The sequence below is a fragment of the Nyctereutes procyonoides genome, unplaced genomic scaffold (genome assembly GCF_905146905.1).
Source record: "Nyctereutes procyonoides isolate TBG_1078 unplaced genomic scaffold, NYPRO_anot_genome, whole genome shotgun sequence".
Taxonomy (NCBI): Eukaryota; Metazoa; Chordata; class Mammalia; order Carnivora; family Canidae; genus Nyctereutes; species Nyctereutes procyonoides.
The window spans coordinates 37,624,718-37,644,448 of NW_026575135.1; the positions used below are offsets into that span (position 1 = coordinate 37,624,718).

Below are 19,731 nucleotides of genomic sequence, written 5' to 3' on the forward strand. Positions count from 1 at the left end.
TAAAAAAGATCATTCTTGAAAAGTTGGACTAACTCCTTATTACATTTCACCTGAGTATATCAGTGTGTACTCTGAATTGTAAAAATACTAATTTTCATGCTTCCAGTCTGCTTTGGCACTGTAATATGCTCCTATTTCATATTTTTAAAACTTCTCACTCTGGGTTCTTTCTCTGACAGTAAGAAAAACTTTAATTCAGTCCATCTTACATGTTAAGGGGAAAAATAGCACTTGTTATTCCATGGTAGTCATGGAACATAAATGGAGTTTTCAGAACTTTGAGGCAGTAAAACCTCGTGGTTTAGAGCCCAGATAGTGGACTAGATTTGTCAGGAGTTAGAATGTTGGGAAGGTTAGTTTTTTGTCTCTGTGCTTTGGTTTTTTTACCTATAAAATAGAGATAACAATAGTGTGGTGCTCTCTTAATTGCATAACTTTCAGGGTTACATGAGTTTTTCTTTGTGGAGTGTGTAGAACAGTGCTTGTTATATAGTAAGTGCATGAGAAGTAGAAGTGTTGGCCAATATTATTACTAGCAGACTCTCCAGACAGGATATGAAATATGCAAAGAAAATAACATATTCTTTAAAACACGATCTTCAAGTAGGATATTTCCTCTCTTCATTCTCTTTACTCATTTATGTCTAGTAAATTAGTACTTCTTGTATTGATAGAGCCTGTTCAGCTTGTCGAAGTCTTAAGTGTGCTGTTTTTAAAATAATGATTTGCTTTTGACATGTGTGAGGGGACATTTTATGAAGTCTATTTTGAAGGAGATGTGTCCATGAAGAAAATTTATTTCCTATGTTTATAATTCCCAAGAATGGGGGGATTTGTTTGCTGTAGTCCTTATTCATTTACCTAAAACAAACACATAAAAACAGACTGACACTCAGAAATATCTTTATCTTTTGTTTTACAAGGTCTATTTGTGTATTAATGTAAAATTCACGTAATGTAAAATTCACCACTTACAATGTACAATTCAATAGCTTTTGGTACAGTTACAACATTGTGCAGCTATTACACTGTCTTACAAAATCCTTCTAATTGAAAAAGACTTGTTATATTTAAAGAAAGTTTCATGAATTTTGCTTTGAATTCAAATGATGTAATTTAGCTTTTAAAAAATAAACAGTAGTTCAGTGTTTCTAAAATTACAGTGTTGGAGTAGAATGAAAATTAACAGCATTGCTTCTTTTTTACATAATGTTTTTTCAAAAATTCTGTGTATACTTGTTCTGAGAGAGAAAGAAAAACTGAGAAGTGTTTTAAAGTAGAGCCTAGATATCTGTTTATAATGTTATATTTCTGTTGAGTAAGCAAGAAAGTTAATGCCTACAAAATCATGAACTAATTTGAACAACATTTAAAAAACTTTTATCAACATCCAAATCAAATAAAACTTGAGACCTTTAATATTATTTATATCAGATTTTATTTAGTATGCAAATCAAAATTTTATTTACTAGAATATATGTACCTTTGTATCTTTTTATATTTGATTTGAGTAAGGAAAAATTAGCAATTTATATGAAAACTTTAAACATTTTATAATCAGGATTCCATATGAGATGTTTTATAGGACATCTGATTTTTTGGAGCTTGAGAGAAAAGTTTTTAAGAAAACCTAAACATAAGAATTTAAAAAGTACGTCTCTCATGCTTTAAGAACTCAGCTGAGATTATGAACAGGAGCACTAACGAGATTTGAGGTATTGGCTTATGAAGCCCACTTACAATTAAAACATTACTGAAGAACCTCGTTATTGCCAGATGTCATAGTACTTCCATCTTCTTGGTTCTGTGCACACTGAAGTATCTTGAACAAAAAAAAAGGGTGTTCTGATTTTTGGATATCTCTATTATAAAAATGTTTGAGATCTGCTTATTGCTGATGATGTTTATGTATACTTATGGGTATTTTAATGTCTCAAAGTGATATTCTTCAACCAAACAATTTTGCACATGGACAAAAGTATGATTTTTAAAGTGGATTAGTTAGGACAGATCTGATTAGTAAATGCTTAACAAGTGTTTACATGGATAGTATTTAATAAACCTACATTTGTTTTTAAGTTCACATTTTAAAGAAAATGAAATTAATGTTAACAGATAGTAAGTTTTCTTGTATAATATTAGCATTCTGTCTGGTGCTATGAGTGGAAATACATGTTACTTTTAACCCTGTCACAACCCATGCACCTGAATATAATACTGGATTAGAGCCCCAGCCTTGACTTTGTAACAGAAGTGTGAACATTTCTGTTTGCAGTGCTTGACTTCAACCTTTCCTGGACTAAGGAGTAGGATTGCTTTTGCCTCTTGGTTTAGTCAAATCTAGTACTAGTTTGACAACTGGAGTTATAAAGGATAACCATCAACAGCTTTTCAAAATGCAGAATGCTATTCCAGAACAATATTCCAGTAATGAATTTCTTGCTGTTGGTACTTCCCCAAAGTTTTAGTAGATGACCCATAGAATGCTCCTAATACATGCAATGAGACAGCTCCCTCTATTTCTGAAGTTCATCATTTTATTAGGTAGTATTGTATATCATGTTTTTATAGGGAATGAAGGAATAACGTAGAGGAAAGAAGGGGATGAAATGAAGATTGGGAAGCATTAAATGATAAAAATCCACCTTCCTGGATGTAGTTAATACAGAAATGTAAAAATGTTCCCATCTGTCTAAGCCATCATTTTCTGATGTAGTCCCTGGAGGAAGTGGCTGAAAAGTCATTTCCACCTAATGGGTTGTTAGGTTGCCTCTGTACAGTAAGTTGGTGGTTGCAGCCCACTTCCTCTAAGACAAAGGGCTGTGTCTCTAAAACCCCATCACAACTGACACTAATTGGCATTGCTGTCGGCCCCGAGCTGTGAAAGCAGGCCTGCGTAGGTATACAGTGGGGCGCACTGACGGTGTGTGCGGCACCTAGGGGAGGACTTGTTCTCCATTTTGCTAGTGGGTACATATATTTTGCTTTTACTTTTCTGACCCCCAATCCTTCATTTATATCCTCTTCAGCATTGTTATTTGACTTGAGGAAAAATTCGTTGAAAGCCCCTTTGCTGAGGACTGTGTCACTGGAAGGTATCCACACCTTTTATAATGTTGGAGTTTCCAAATATTATCACTTACCTGTGAAAATCTCTATTAATTAATTAAAATCATCAGTAGTAAATATAGTAAATAAATAGAAAACTTTTCACCTCACATTTTTATGCATCTAATAAACTAACATTTTGTTTTCTTTTTGTCTTAAATAAGAAGCCAGAAGAGGGCATATCAGTCTTTCAAGAGTCAGTTTGGGAGCCATTTGGCCCAATTCACTTACAATTACTGTAAATTAGGAGATGAACTTGCTTTATATTCATAAGGGTCTGGAGCCAAGGATTTAGTTGCTGCAAGGGGTTTGAATGACAAAAAAAAAAAAAAATACGTGAAAGCAGATTAGCACCCTGTCCTGAGAAATTTTTAAGTATGTCAAAATTTGATTGCTGTATATGGCTCCAGACTTTGATGATTATGTACAAGGGAGGGAACTGGGAAGGGAAGAGAGCTGCACTCCTGAGCAAAGATGTTGGAGGGGCACTTTCCTGTACATTACTTTTTAAAATGTGCAGATATCACCTGACTTCCATTTATAGCAAAGTGAACTGCAGTCATTACCAGTTGTAGGCAAACTCTTTACTTACTTAAATGCATATTGAAAAATTGGTGAGTGGTGGCAGAAGGGAGGAAGGGAATTACTAAGGGAATGGATTAGTCATATGAATCATTCATGTCTCTTCCCTGCATCCATTTAAAATGCAAACGGATAGCCATTTAGGCACCCAGACCCTGGCCCTTCCTAGCTTCCTCTTCCCCTCTCCATCAGTTTCAGGCTCAGGGGTACATAGTGAGATCTTGCTTCAACAGTTGGCTTGGACCACAGCTCCCTGTGAGAGGCTCTGCTTTCTAACATTGGAAAAACTCCTGAGGCCTTCGTCAGGAAACTGCTTACTTCCTTCTCAGTAACCAGAGGGATATGAAACAAGTTTGGGGTTTCCCTTCATCCCTGAAGTCCTTCAAGCAGAGCATCTTCTTGCATTTCTGTCCTTTATCTAGTTCTCAGCATGTTTCCATGCCTCTTTCGGGCACCACACTAATGTGTGTCTCACTCAGGGCTGAGACTAGGGTGAGGCCACTGAGGTGCCCAGGGTGCAAAATTTTAGGAGCTGCTTCCCCTGGGGATAATACATGGCACTTGAGTGCTAATTCATTAATTCTGGAGTGTGATCCTGGCAACCTGTACTTCTGCAGAGTGCCATAGATGATTTTATATATTCCTGTTCTCTTTTACATTTAATAGCTGAGAACTTTGTTTTGCTTTGTTTTTTAAGGAAGTGGAAGCATTTGGCCAATAGCAAAAGAGGATGAGATCGTGCTAAGAAACTTTGTTTTCTCAGCACATTGATAAATCTCACCTTCATTGTAGACTCCCCTTGCTTTTATCTACAGTGTCTAAATAAAAGAAAAGATGCCCACAACGCTATTTTCTTTTAAAAAAAAGATTTTATTTATTTATTCATGAGAGATGCAGAGAGAGAGAGGCAGAGAAGCATGCTCCATGCAGGGAGCCCGATGTGGGACTCAATCCCTGGACTCCAGGATCACACCTTGCAGGCACTAAACCACTGAGCCACCCAGGGATGCCCCCACAATGCTATTTTCTGTGATTCCAAATGAAATCAAGTAGTTTCACATTGGAAGCATTATTTGCACACGTTTTACATTTCTTACCCCTGTCCTCTTTATATGTTTTGTTTTCTCAGACATAAAGGTAGCATACCTGACATCTATGTGTAGAATCTTAAGTTATTAACTTTGGTAAAATAGCCTCCACACAAACAGGCTTTAGTAGTTGATATAACACTACCACTTTATACTACCTTTGGCCCCACAGAATTTTCCTCCTCATCATTAACATTTTGAAATAAAGCAGATTAATTTGGGGGGAAGAAATCTCTATATCAATGAATTAACACATAGTATCAAAGGTATTTTACATGGAAGTAAATATTGAAAATGATTTTTTGGCAATTAGAATGTGACTAGATAAGCATTATATAGTTTAAAATTTGTTAATATCTGATGCAGAGGTAAAAAGTTGAATGTATCTGTAGACTAGTAGTCTAAAGGAAAATAATACTGTACAAGTATGTACCCACTTAAAATTCTATCACTCTTACTTTACTGATATCCAAGGCATACCATCTGGCAGCTATGCTTTGGTGTTAACTTGAACGCAGGTATTGTGTTTTACAATTAAAATAATAGCCTCACATTTTACTGGATATGACCAAACATAAAATATTAAAACATGTTCACTGCCAGCTCTATAGTTATTCAGATAATGTTTCAGTTAAATCATATTGAATTGTACTTTCCTGATCTATTTATGGTTCACCCAAGTGAAACATACTAATGTCCAAATAGTGTAGGAAATAGTTATCTTACAATACTGTGAGGAACTTTGTAGAAGTATAGTTTGTGCTCTGTTTTGTGTGTGTGTGTGTGTGTGTGTGTGTGTTGGCCACTGATGTCCAGTTTCATGAAGAGCAGTGTCTGTGTCTGGTCATCTACTTACAGTCTCTCTGGAATTAATTCAAAACACATAATGTTTTGAATTAATAGATTCTGATTTCTGATATAGATTTCTGATATATCAGGGTTCTGAATATGAGTGTGTGATGAATGCAGTAAAGGCATAGATTTCTGATATATCAGGGTTCTGAATATGAGTGTGTGATGAATGCAGTAAAAGTTTGTCGGTTGCTACTATCTTGCTTTGTCATTCTTGGTAGACCACCAAAGCTAGTTTGTATGTATTTGATCATCCAATCATCCAATAATGTATTGATTTGCCTGATAGTAATTGTATTGAAGAGATGGGGACACCACAACATCTAGAAATACCTTCTGAATCATTAAAGAAAAGTTGAAATGTATGAAAGTGTTAAACATCTTAATACCTTAACCTCTTTTTCATGTATTACTTACCTTCCAACCAGTATTCTGTAATACTCTTGTCATTTCATTCCTTTCCAGGCAAGAAAGCAGACTGAGAAGATTTCATCAGTCTGTGCAGGGGATTCAAATTGACTCTCTCAACCTACACTTTACCTTTACTGAAAGACAAATTGAGGGAGCCATTCATTTGGAGAAGATGTTAGAAGGGTGTGCGTGTTTGGCATTGAAGGGCTGTTGTATGTAGGCTTTGGCTCATAGGTGTCACGGTGCCTTGCAGCAAGGAAATCAGAATTTTGAATTTGTACTTCTTACTGACCCTCAGAAGATTGTAAATGACTGTAGCACAAGTTAGGATTTAACCCTTCAAATCATTTGAATATGGTTGACATTAAACTCCTATCCCTGATCACTTTGCATTCATAATTTAGTTAGGAGACAGCAGATGGCATATTTGTGAACTTAAAAGTTCTAACCTTGTCTTTGGAGTAATAGATTTAGCAAATGAAACGAATGCTTTGTCTTTGACAGACCCACATACATTTTAAATGTGTTACTCTTTAATGTTCACTTGTGTTTATATAATGTGAATGGATTCTTCAGAGGCTGAAGTTTTCCATGTAGCCATCCTTGGGGTGTACTCCTGTTAATTTATTCATATTCAAGCCACAACTTGATATTTTTAGTAACATTTGGATCTAAGAAGAACAGGGGCAGCTGCAAAAAAACTGACTTTAAGGAAAGAATATAGAAAAAAAATTTTGGTGCTTGGCTTTTTAAAGAATGGGGAGTGTGTCATTTCATTGTTAGATAGAAGCAGTAGGTATTGTCCAAGGATATATACATTGACTGTGACAGAGCTAGTGCCTGGTTCATGAACTGTGATGAGACTGGTTTTCATTTTTTGGTTTTGGGTACACTGTATGTGTGTCTGTGTGTCTGGCTGTGTCTTTGTCTTTGTGTAAGTCGACTTTGGGACCAGGAAGATAGTAATGATAGAGAAGAAAGTATTTTCTCTAATGATAGAGAGACCTAAAGTTAGAATGTTACAAATATTGCCTAGAAGATGAGTTAGGTATGTATCCTCAAAATAAGATACTTTTTTTTCTAGGATATCTAAACTGTTCCTTACCTTTAATGGTTACTGGAGTCTACCACAGCCAAGCTGATTGAGACTTGTCACTCTTATCTGAATTTGGATGACCAAGAAATGATTTCTGTACAGCAACTTGCATATTTTGGAAGTGCATCCTATATGTTTTATGTATTATGTAAATTGTATAGCGTCTTCTTCTTTTTATAGTGTCTATTTTCAGGTGGATATCCCTGGAATTTGTAGATGTTATTCAGCCACTGACATTTTAGCAACTTCATTTATTCATTTATTTATTTTGAAATTCACAAAATATTACACATTATGTCTACTCAAAAGCTTTCTCTGCTTATGTTTTTACTAGTATTCTAATGCTTAGAAACATGATTTTAATGTAAATTATGTATTGATAGCCTCGTAGCATTTTATCCAATTTCAATTTCTTAGAAAGTTATGCAATAAAAAATTTGACAGATAAATGTAAAGTGTCTAGCAAGTGATGTGAATAGTAACAGATTTTACTCCATTTCTGTCAGTTTTCTGTGCTACTATTATTAATATTAGAGTATATGGTTCATGTTCTCTGCAGGTATGTACAAAGGTCTTTTTTGTCAAGGGGTTATATCTGCCTATACTGAGAGACAAATTATTGCTTTGGAATCCTTAATTATTTAATAAAGAGATTCTATGAGGTCTCAAAATATAGATTTAAATCCCCAAAACTAGAGGGGACAAAAATAGGAAAATCAGACAGATGAAAGAATATCATCTTTATGTGAGAGATGAATTATGATATTCAAAATCACATCTAGCTTTGTAAAAAAAAGGGAGGAGATTTATTCTATACACCAAGATTATAGAGAAAATGACATGAAAGCACATGCTGATAAAGCTGGTGCCTTCTGGTGTATAAAGCAAATATCTAAATATATGTCTGTTTGTGTCCATACGCAGAGTTAAAGGACAGTTTTCCAAGAAATAATGCATTCCTTTAGAATTGCTGTAGATTTTCATAATTTTTAAAACATTCCTATTGTAACCTACATCAAAAGGGCAGCCAGGGTTTTTGTGTCTGACTATACATATGCATTATAAAAAAGTGAGTCTACTGTAATTACCAGTTTGCAGAGCGAATTCCTGCAGGGTTTGTACTCTCCCCATTAGTAAAAGAGATAAGTTGAAATGTATTAAAATTTCACTGTACAACTGGGAGTTTTTGTTCACAGTAAATGTGTTAATGTTTCTTCATTGCTTGACTGTTTGTGTTTAAATTTAGGCAGCGTGCCCAACAGGGACAAAATTATAGGATAAAGCTATGTATAAAAGAAAATCCTTCTGAGAGCACCAATAAGGCTCTTTTTAAAAATAAGCAGTTACATATAATAGTACATGGTTGTAGCCACAGAGAAAAGTTTTATCTGTCTATTTCAGAATTATTGGAATTTTTCTTTCTCTTGTGTAAAAGTTAAGAGGACTGAGTTTATGTCAATAGCTAATACACTTCGTTGTAAAAAACATTTATTATTTTATTCAGCATTACTCCTGTAAAAAGAAAAGAGGAAAGATTGCTTCTTGTCCTTTTGATGAAGAGAGGCTAATAGCAATTTGAGAGAGAAGTGATAGATCACATTTTCTTTCCTAGGAAAGGAATTCTTTCTTGTTAAGAATTCTAATTACAGCCTGTTATATTTTTGGAGCATTTTTCTCTGCTTTTCTTCGTTGCCATGAACTTAGTAAATACATTTATTCACATAGATAGGCTTACATTAAAAAAATTAATCTGCAACCACTGTCACCTAGTGTGAATACATAATGAAATTCACCAATACAGGATAAGACTAGTATTTCTCTGTAGTCTAGAGTGGGCAGGAATTGAAGTTATCTGTAAACACCAGCTATATATGCTTTAGCCAACTCCCTCCTCTCTCTCTTAAATATGGAAAAAATATTGTAGTTCCTACTGTTTGTCTTTTGTAGTTTTTATTTTTTTTTGCCTACTTTCCCACATATGAAGATGAAGGAATTTGCCAGTATCCATATGCCATCTCAAATGTCTCCACAAGCCCCACACTACAGACTCCCAATACAAACTGTGGAAAGAAGCAAAAATAAAATATAAAATTTCATCCTTAAATGTTGCTATCCTAGAAGCAATGTTTTGTAATTAGTGATAACATAAGCAGGCAGATGGATATATATTGTGTGTGGGTGGAGGATACATGCATAGGTGTATGCTTTCATTTGTTTTGATCCATACATTCAGGTACCCTTAGGAAAATGTGAAAAGCCCATGAAAATTTCCTGTTGTATATTAGCTTTCCATAATAATATGTATTTTCCCCTTAAAATAGGTTGGATCATCAGAGAGAGAGATGTGTTTAATTCTTCCTCCTCTGCACTGTTCTTTAAAAAGTAAAATTTTAACTGATAGACCTTGAAGTCCTTTAGAGCTATTACTTTCTTTTGGCTAATTTGTAGAAAGGCACCATATGAAAATTGGATTTTTGATCTGATGGAGTGATTTTTGAGTTCTTATGAACCATTTATAGTCTATCAAGTAAATCCTTCTTAGTTCACGGATTATTGACCCAATGGACCATATTAGCTGCTTCGAAGCTGTTATAGGCCATTATGTTGATTCAGCTGACACACATGTGAACCCAGTCCACATGCCCAAGATGACATTAACATTGTTCTGGAAGACTCCTTTTTTTTTTTTCCCACAAGGCTTTCTATTTATTTTTTAATTTTCAAGAGTTAGCTCAGAGTTTCTGACAATCATTGCATAGGTTTCTCTGTTTGCTCAGTGAAGTTGAAGCATTTGTTATTAGCTGCTAGATGGTCTGTTTTTTGCTGTCTTTCCCTATAAGGATATGTCTCTCTTTGTCTTTTAACCAACTAATCCTTACAAGAAAAAAGAGAATAATGTTTTTTCAATACTCTAGGGCACATTTTACCCTCAGATACTTACAGATTCCATAGAAATTTGTGAGATTTCTCTGAGCATCTGAATGTAGCCCTTTGAATTTGAGAAAACCACCTTTTAGAAGAAATGATAACATTGTATTTGTGTTTTTAAAAAATGTATTACCTGAGAGGTTTCACTTGAAAAATTCTGGCGACTCTAGCCAGTGGTAAAATCATGATGTGCCTTTAGTGATTTATATGAGGCTCTAATGAAGCCAGTCCAGGTCTCAGTACGGACCCCTGGGGAATCTATGACCTAACATAAATAACGTATAAGAGGGCATGTAGACTGTTCATCATATCATTATTATTATTTGTAATAGGTATGATTCCTGAGGTGATATCTGCTCTTGGGCAAAGAAACAGTCTTTCATAATCAGACATAATTATGATGTAAGTTATATATACACAATGGAAAGTATTAAAATGTTTGTTGACATGCTACTTACTGATGGGCAGTCCCAAGACAAGTAGAAATAAGGTGATATAAAATGAACCAGATGTTCTGAGGGATACCTTGTGTCCCTTTTTTCAGATTTTCGCCTTTCTTAATATAACTATTTAAAGACTCTATGGAAAACTGTTCGGAGTTGCTTTCTTGGTCTAAGATGTACCACTTTGTGGAAGATCCTATTATAAATTAACTGCTTACTTTGCAGTTTACCTCCCCTTTTCACTGTGCTTAAACCTTTACCCACACCTCTCCCTTTGAGTGTGGTTTTGTCCACATCTCTTATTTGATTTTAAACTCCTATTGGAACTAAAAAAAAAAAAATATCTGAGGAAATCTCTCTGTGGAGGGAGGGTCCAAGGGGGATTATTTAGCTTCTCGCCTTTCATACACAGGCAGAGTGGAAGGAGCCCTGGATTACTAGCTGTGGCCATTTAAGGACATCTCAGAGTCTCATTTTCTGCTGTTTGAAAAATCTCTAATTTGAGGGATTTTGATGATTAAATATGAGAATGTATTTGAAGTATTATGCAAGCTTCATAGCACTGAACAAATGTGGATATTATTAGTCTCACAAAGGCTGCCTCAATTGGCCTGGGTAATCAGAGTTGTCATCTGAAACGATACATCCTAAAATGCAACAACTTGTCTCCCTTGTTGCTTCACTGGGATAAATTCTTTTCACAAGCCTAGAGAAGTAAATTTAGTTAAAAGGTCATCTACCTTATGTTCTTGCTTGGTAAATGGATTGATTACGGTGCTCTGGCATTTGAAATAATATGGCTAGCTCCTTTTGTAAAGAATCAAGATATAGAGGTACTCCTTCCTTAAAGGAGTACCCATGCTGTCTGGGAAGGAGAGGCTTCGAGTTAGGACTATGTCTTACATTTGGGCACAACTTGGGACAAGTCTTGGGTTATTCTTGCACCTCTCTGCTTGGTCACCAATATATGAGATCATCGTGCAAATCATTTTTCCCAGGATTGAAGCTGTTCCTGAAATAACAGAACTTAAGGCTTTATCTTGTCTTTTTTCTTGCCTAATGAAGAGTATTTTTTTGTGAAGCGCTTAAAGGTTTATAAATCTTCTTGCATCTCATTATAAATCCCTTCCTTATTAATGTCTTCCCTATCATATTATATTAGTAATTGTTTTCATGAATGCCACAGAGAAATGTAATCACATTACCACCTTTCAAATTGCATTAGTGAAAATGAATAAAATGTATATCAATGGAATACAAAATTGCTGATTCAACATTAAGGTGAAATGAGATGAGTATTACTTAGCATTCATATGATATCAGAGGTGCTTTGGCTCCTTATATAAAGTTATGTATTCTGGTAAATGTAGACCGAGTTTAGTGAAAATGGCTTATTTTGTATGATGAGCTAACCCCTTATTTTCAGTTAGATGATAGGTATGTTCACTAAAAAGAGTATTTCCTTTCTAATTATCATAGCTGCCTGTGTGAATAGTCTTTAAAATTTGTAAGCATACAGGCAATAAATGGAATATCTTAATTGTTAACTGTTAGGTAGGAAAATAAAATGTTTCTGCCCAAATTGAAATGCCTTTTCATTTCCTGTTTCTCTAATATTACTAATTGCCTAACAAAATAGCTTGTATTACCATAGGCCTAATTTAATTGGGGGAAAAAAAAACATAACACATGCACTCCAAAGCCTGCATATGCTTTGATGCCATAGAAGCATGGGTATTTTCCTTATATAATTGGCTATATCCCGCTGTTGATTTTTACTCTGAACTCCTAAATTATTTAAATGGGGTCTTCCTCGTGTAGATTGATAGTAGGTTGTGGTCATAAGGTAATGACTACAGATGCTCATTGGACCCATGTCTGTGAAAATTTATATGCCTGTGTATATGTCTCTTTCCCCCTGTTTGTGTTTATATATTCACACATAGTCATAGAAACATTCACATTCATGTATAAACATTTACTCAGAAGCTTATGGTCTTCCTTCTTTGCTGTCTCCTGCTAAACCAAATTTGTTTTCTGACTTTTGCAGAAGTAACTTTTTCATCGCAGAAAATTGAGGAATGCTTTTCCTAGTATACATGACAGAATTAATCGTTGTCAATTTTTTTAAAAGATTTTATTTGAGAAACAGGGAGCACGAGCAGGGTGGGGGGGTGGGGACAGAGGGATAAGCTGACTCCCTGCTGAGTATGGAGCCCAACATGGAACTTGATCCCAGGACCCTGAGATCATGACCTCAGCCAAAGGCATATGCTCAACCAGCTAAGCCAACCGAGCATCACTGTCAATTTTTAACAAATTCTCTTAGTTGTTCTAGTACCTTGATTTTCATATGCCGAGCATAACTAAGAGCCACCCTCCTGCCAATTTATTGAATAATGTCTTAGATTTCCCTGATGGAAAAATAGCAGTGACTTAGAAAATAATTGCCAATTTTAGATGGATATATTAGGTTTTAATATTTTCAAAGTACAGAGGGTTTTCAAATTTAAGCAGCAGGGAAATGTTTTTGTTTGCCTTCTGTTTATTTGCTTATTTAGCATTTGCCTATTGGAGAGCAACTAGGTTAAAGAAGGCTGTTAGTCTATGTTCTGTATCCTGGGGGAATGCTGTCTTATGAGTTAAATAATTTAAGCCACCAGTAGAAACCAGGTGATGCAGCTAGTTTTGTCCCTTCCCTCTTTTTTTTTATTTATTTTTATTTTTTTTTAATTTTTTTATTTTATTTTATTTTATTTTTTATTTTTTACCTTCCCTCTTTTAAACAGCTGTATTGAGATAGAGTTCATACACCATATATTCTGTCATTTGCAGTTTACAATTCAATAGATTTAGTATATTCACAGTTGTGTGCAACCATCATCATAGTCATTTTTGGAACATTTTCATCATCTCAAAAAGAAATCCTTTAGCTACCCCTGAAAGCCCTAAGTAATCACTAACTACTTTCTGTCTTTATGGATCTTTATGTGCTGTACATTTCGTATGAACAAAATCCTATATATCTGGTCTTTTGTGACTTTTTTTTTTTTTTTACTTCACAGAATGTTTTCAGAGTTCATCCATGTTGTACTATATATCAATAGTTCATTCCTTTTTATGGCCAAATAATATTCCATCATATGGAATATGCCATATTTTTTACCCATTCACCAGTTGATGGAGGTATCATAGCTTTTAGGAGAAACTCTAAGGTTTAAAATCTCTGGATTTTAACAGTAAATGGTATTGAAAGGCCACTTTTCCTCAGTGAATCTTTTCCCATTATGGTGAAAGTGTTTATGGTGAAGATATATCTTTTGATCAATAATTTTATATTCTCATGGTGTTTTGTTGAAATTTGGCCATCTTTGAATTGTCCAGCTTTTCATCTTGACCTTGTTTATTATATCAGTGGCATCTGGCCCTTGCAGTGAGTCTGGCCTTACCATGATGTGTTTTCAAATCCTCTGATTCAGTCACAAAATCTAATTGTCGAAGACACTGAGAAATTTCAAAAACCCTTGGGTACAACAAAATGATCATTTGATCAAGTTGCTATTTCTTCATATGACATTAAAAACATTTAGACAAATTTGAAGGAACCTTTTATTGAAGAGTTAATTTTTCATTTTTCTTTTTTTTAAGATTTTATTTATTCATTAAAGACACACAGAGAGAGGCAGAGACATAGGCAGAGGGAGAAGCAGGCTCCTTGTGGGGAGCCCGATGTGGGACCTGATTCCAGGACCTCAGAATCACAACCTGAGCCAAAGGCAGATGCTCAACCACTGATCCACCCAGGTGTCACAGGGTTAATGAATTTTTCAGTTTTAAGTTTATCTTACCACCAAATGAGATACATACTTTTGCTATAATTTCCCGTTGTGAATTTTGGATTTTGTTAAGCAGACAGAATAATTTCACTGCTTCTCATTTACTGTAATTATTATTATTTTATGAGTAGTGGCATTTACATGCAGTTTAACATTCTGTGGACCTTTAACTTTTATAGTACTTTATAATTACTGATAATTACTTTTTGTAAATTCTGTGAACATTCCCATTGGAACTCAGATTTGTATTTTTTTGCACAAATACTGAAAACATACCCACCTTGTTACAACTATAGATTTATATTAATGGTTTCATAGTTAGGGGAACCTGGGTGGCTCAGTTGGTTAAGTGACCTTCAGCTCAGGTCATGTCATGATCCTGAGGTCGTGGGATCAAGCCCCGTGTCAGGCTTCCTGCTCAGTTTCTCCCTCTCCCTCTGCTCTCTCTAAAATACTTTTGCTCACTCTCTTAAATAAATAAAATCTTAAAAATAATCATCTGAGAGTTAGATAAGACTTTTAGGTTGTTATAAAACTTCTTTGTAGGATATTTAAAGCCATGGATCTTTTGGTCAGTTTTCTATGTCCAACTCATGCCATCTTGTCTTATTTCGATACCTGAGTACAAAAACCCTGTAGCACAAGAGAGGGATATATACCTTTGCTTTTATCATGTATGAGTTTTATCCTCAAGTAAAAGTAAATTTCTTGTGCTTTTGTCTATCTAGTTCATGTTGGCTCAGAAGCTGTCCACCATTAAAAAAAACTTGAGTTTTCTTTGCTCGTACTGCATTGTATGTTGGCCAAATTTAGGATATTGAGGAGTTCTGCAAAAGCGATGTCATATAGATTTTCCAAGCCTTAGTTAACACTCACAGTACTTCTTCTGGAAGTTGTTTCTTTTCCATTAGCTTTATGTATCCTCCATGGGAAAATGGGAAGGAAAAAACTAACCTGAAATTTACTTAGGGAGCTATTTCCTGACATAATCATGTTACCATCTCTTAAATTCTTTAGAATCTCTGTGACAGTGCTTTAGAAGTACTGTCTTAGGTTTTTTTATACTAGATGTAAAAATGTGTGGAAGTCTCATTAAATTCTGTGTGTCTCTTTGGCCATTCTCTTCATCTATAATGCTTGATAACTGTTACTTTGTAATTACTGCAGTGTAATCCATGTTAGTACTGGAATACTTCACTTCCAGGTTCATGAATAGATAATATTCTATTTCAGATTTTTGTTTTTTATTTTTCAAGGCCAGAGTCTTTCAAGAATGATTTTCCTACCCAATAAAATGGTTCATTTGATTTCTGATACAATGTATACCTTTCCTTCTTGGGCTTGTGTATGTGTTCAGAGATGAATAATGTGTGTAGTGATGATTTAATAAGAATTCATTATAGCATAGACTATTTTGTATCCTCATGGAGGGTTGGCCAATTTTACATATTTATGATACCTACCTGTGACTTTCAAAGTAGAAAATTCAATTTATTAAATTTGTTCTTGGTAAAAATAAAAAAGGAGAGCCTTGTCACTTATAACTATCATAGCCAATTAATTTATATACCTAGAATCGACCACCTGTTTGCAGTAGAAAATAACAGGACAGAAATGAATGCTATATCAATGATCAGTTTTGTCCATTATTCAGTTGTAATGTAGATCAGGTATATATCTATTAAACAGTTGTAATGTAGATCAGGTGTAGATCTATTAACATTTAAAAATTATTCAAATACACTGTTATAAATCTTGATATCCTCCCCAAAAATGAACGAGGAAAAAGCAATTTAAGAATTTTCATTGTATATGGGAGATTTAGCCAGGGTTAAAAAACACTTGAAGGGAGCGCTTGGCAAAGTTTTTCTAATGGCAAGGCAAAACCTAGAATTTAAATTTTTCATTTTTTGTTTCCTTTTTATGATTACTCCTTCAGAATATATGTTTTATGTTTCTAATTGCCCCATGGCCTTATTTTTGCCTTTTGTTACTTTGTATTAATATGTAACTTGTGTAAGTATTCCCAGACAAGAAACAGCTAATAGATTTATTAATGAGCCTTGTTTATAGTTCTTTTGTGAGGTACACTAAATATTAGCTGAAGCAACAATCGTGTTTTCCTGGCAAATATCATTTAGTGAGAAGATTGATGCTTAGTTCACATATACTTGCAGAGTTCAAGCCAGCTATGACTATAATAAAGCTAAAGAGACTTCAGTTTTAGTGATAACAGAATCTTATTTGAATAGGGCTTTGGAACTCTTCCAGAATACTTCCAAATGCACCCTTATTTAATATTCAAATATAAAAGTGTTACTGACCAACCCTTGATTAAATATTTCATTCTTAATTGGTATACTTTATTTTAGGTCTACTTTTGAATGTCAATATTTATAATTTACTGGTTTAATTGTATGTTTTCTTCCTTTCTCTGTAGAGAATGGAAATAAACTGATTAATAATTGGGAAATCAACCCTATCATTTAAGAGCCATGTAATATCCGTATAAACATTTCTGAACCCTAATATTAAAAACAAATGCTGATCCTTGTCATGCCTACCTTAGAAGATTATAGTATGAATAATATGGCAACATGTATGTCAAAGTGTTCTTTTAATTCATTAAGACTAAATATACAATATTTTATAAAATGTTGGGAAAATAGTACATTGGGAAGAATCATAAGGGGAAATAATTCAAATATAATATGGGGAAACTTTCTTGGGTCGTAAAAGGTTTCCATGTATTGAGCTTTTACTATTACTAGGCACAGTGCTGTGTGCTTTTTAGTCATTATTTCATTTAAGTCTTTTGACCCTCTTGTGATGTTATTGCTACTACTGTTAGAGATAAAGAGGTTCAATGGATCATGTACTTCTTCATGTGTCTTGAGTATTTGCCAGTATACATTGTAAGCTCAATAAAGGTGTTGCCCTGTCTTCATGGAGCTTAAATTCTAGAGGGAAAGACAGGCATTAATCAAATAATCACACAGATATATAAATACATTTATATGTAGTATATTACATATTTACAATGATGATAAGTGCTATGACAGAAAGATCCCTTGTGAAACAGGAAACTAATGGGGAACTTGACTAGGATGTGAGGGCAGCTGCCCTGGGGAATGAAAGTAATATTTGAGTTGAAATCGGAAAGATGATCGTGAGTTAACAGGGCGCAGTAGAGATTGAATGGTGACTGTAAATGGAATTATAACTAGAGATTCTCCATCAGTCAAATGGAGAGTTTACACAGACCTGGGTTTGATTCCTGTGACTTTACTAATTCGGTATCTTTAGGCAGGGCACTGAATTATCTCCACCTCATTTTCTTCATTTGTGAAATAAAGGTAATAATAGTACTAACCTCATGGTATTTTCTGACAAGAGAGCTAATGTTTATAAAATATTTAACATAGTAAATGGAAAATGGCAAATATCCAGTAAATCTAGCTATTATTAATGATAATGGATAATAGGTTACTGTTATAAATTATAAAATCCTACCTTTGAAAGAAGAAAAGACAGAGTAATAAAAAGGGAGAAGATGGTGCTTCTCTAGCCCGTTTGAGGGCTTCCTTCTGTTCTTAAGGTCTTTTCTCTATGCCCGCCGCCCACAAACTCTATCAAGTCCCTAAGTGCAGGGACCCTGCCATCCATTTCCTGCCATTTAACACAGTATTTGGCTCCCAAATGATGGTTTTTGTGTAGTGATAATATTTGAAGCTGTAGGAGGGAATAAAATTGCCAAATTAAAAAATGAGAGCCTGGCATGGGAAACACCTGTATTTATTTACAGTGGAGAGAGAGTGAGAAGTCGTTGCCAGAAAAACTAGGATAACTGGTCTCTACAGCTGAGGAATGAAGGAGAGAGTGCCATACGCTGCACCCAAGTCTGAGAAGACCAGGAGACTAGAAAAAGGGACCAACATTATTGAAAACGTTGCTTCTGAAAAAGTTTCAGGAAAGTGTGGGGTAGAATCCAGCTTGCAAAATTAAAATGTAGGTGGTGGTGCCAAAGTGGAAGAAATAGGTGTTGGGTGTATGGATTTTTCTTTCAAGAAATCCATGGTAAAGGTAAGCAGGAGTAATAATTACTTTTAGTAAGTTGCGGGTTTTAAAAAAGTCATTATTGTCATTGTTGTGGGGGATTTGGCAGTGCTGATAATACAAGAATTGAAGAAAGAGTTACAGAGCACTCTTAATGAGGCATGGTGGGGTTAATAATCCGAAATAGCTAGACCTGCATGAGAATCCCTGCATGTATTATGTGGGAACAGTCTGACTACACTGCTCCTTTCCTGGTATCTTCTTTCTGCCACTTACTCATCATCTCTGGATTTTCAGCAGTTGAGAGTGCCCCGCAGTGAGTGGGAGGAACTTATATGTTAGCTGAATGAAGGAAGAATTGAATGTGCTTACAAAAAAAATGAGAGTTTATCCATTTCTACTCTTCCCAGCTGTCTCCTTGTAAAGCATGTACATTTTTGAGGTTTAACTGCCTTTGATAATTTTATGATAATTTATTTTCTTTAAGTGTGGGTGAGTTGGCAAATGATCACGTTGGTTCTGTTTTGTTGTGGATAAATAGTATGTCAAAGTTTTATGCTGTTTCAAAAATGTTATTTAGAATAAAACTTCCTTTGAAGCCACAATAGTCTCTTACTCAAAATATTTATTTAGACCATATTGTTTAAATATATATAATTCCCTTAAGGAACAATTGTAGTCTATAAAAATCTGAATTTAAAACAAATAGACCTTCTGGAATTCATAGGAATACAAAATGGATATTCCAGCGTTTAAGTGTTTATATACAAAAGGAGTTGAGGTGTTCCAAGGTTTATGTGTTTAGGTACAAAAAGAATAGAATTCATAAAAAAGGATAATGATCTGAAAAGTTTAATTCCCAAATGTGCCAGATGTATAAAGTTATTTAGGTAGAGAAAAATATTTAAATCATAAGGTAGTTCCAAGTAAATGAATGAATGAGTCAGCCAGTGAATAAAGAGTTATACATAAAAATAAAGAAAATCTACAGTTTTTTTTATTCTGTTCTGAATATAGCTCTAATTAAAATTGAGAAAAGTGTGCTTTAAACACAATGTAAAATTAGGCTACTTTTGTAAAATAATTTAATGTTATCAAATTAACGACTTAAAGTATATATGTCTTTTGTGCTGGAGTTAACTTATAGTCTTTGAGAAATCATCTCTTTTTTGGGAATTTTAAAATTTTGGTAAAGAGGTGATTTTTTTTGTAATTATGAAAGCTTGTATTATTGCAGTTCAGATTACATGAATATTTTAATGTCACCATGGTTGCCATATCTGAATTTATTATTAGTTTGTTAGTTTGTAAAGTATCTTGTTTTTAATAGA

General features: G+C 34.4%; 1 protein-coding gene across 12 annotated transcripts in view; it reads left to right on the forward strand.

Moving 5' to 3' along the window:
• BNC2 (basonuclin 2) overlaps positions 1 to 19,731 on the forward strand; it is a 444,196-nt gene that overhangs the window by 264,278 nt on the left and 160,187 nt on the right. The window contains exon 1 of one of the 12 annotated variants that reach the window (XM_055302017.1): positions 18,115 to 18,427. The exons of the other annotated variants lie outside the window; for them this stretch is intronic. Coding sequence (XP_055157992.1) covers positions 18,395 to 18,427 — 33 coding nt within the window. The 5' untranslated portion in view covers positions 18,115 to 18,394. Of the gene's footprint in view, positions 1 to 18,114; positions 18,428 to 19,731 lie in introns of those variants that run through there. 12 annotated transcript variants of the gene reach the window in all.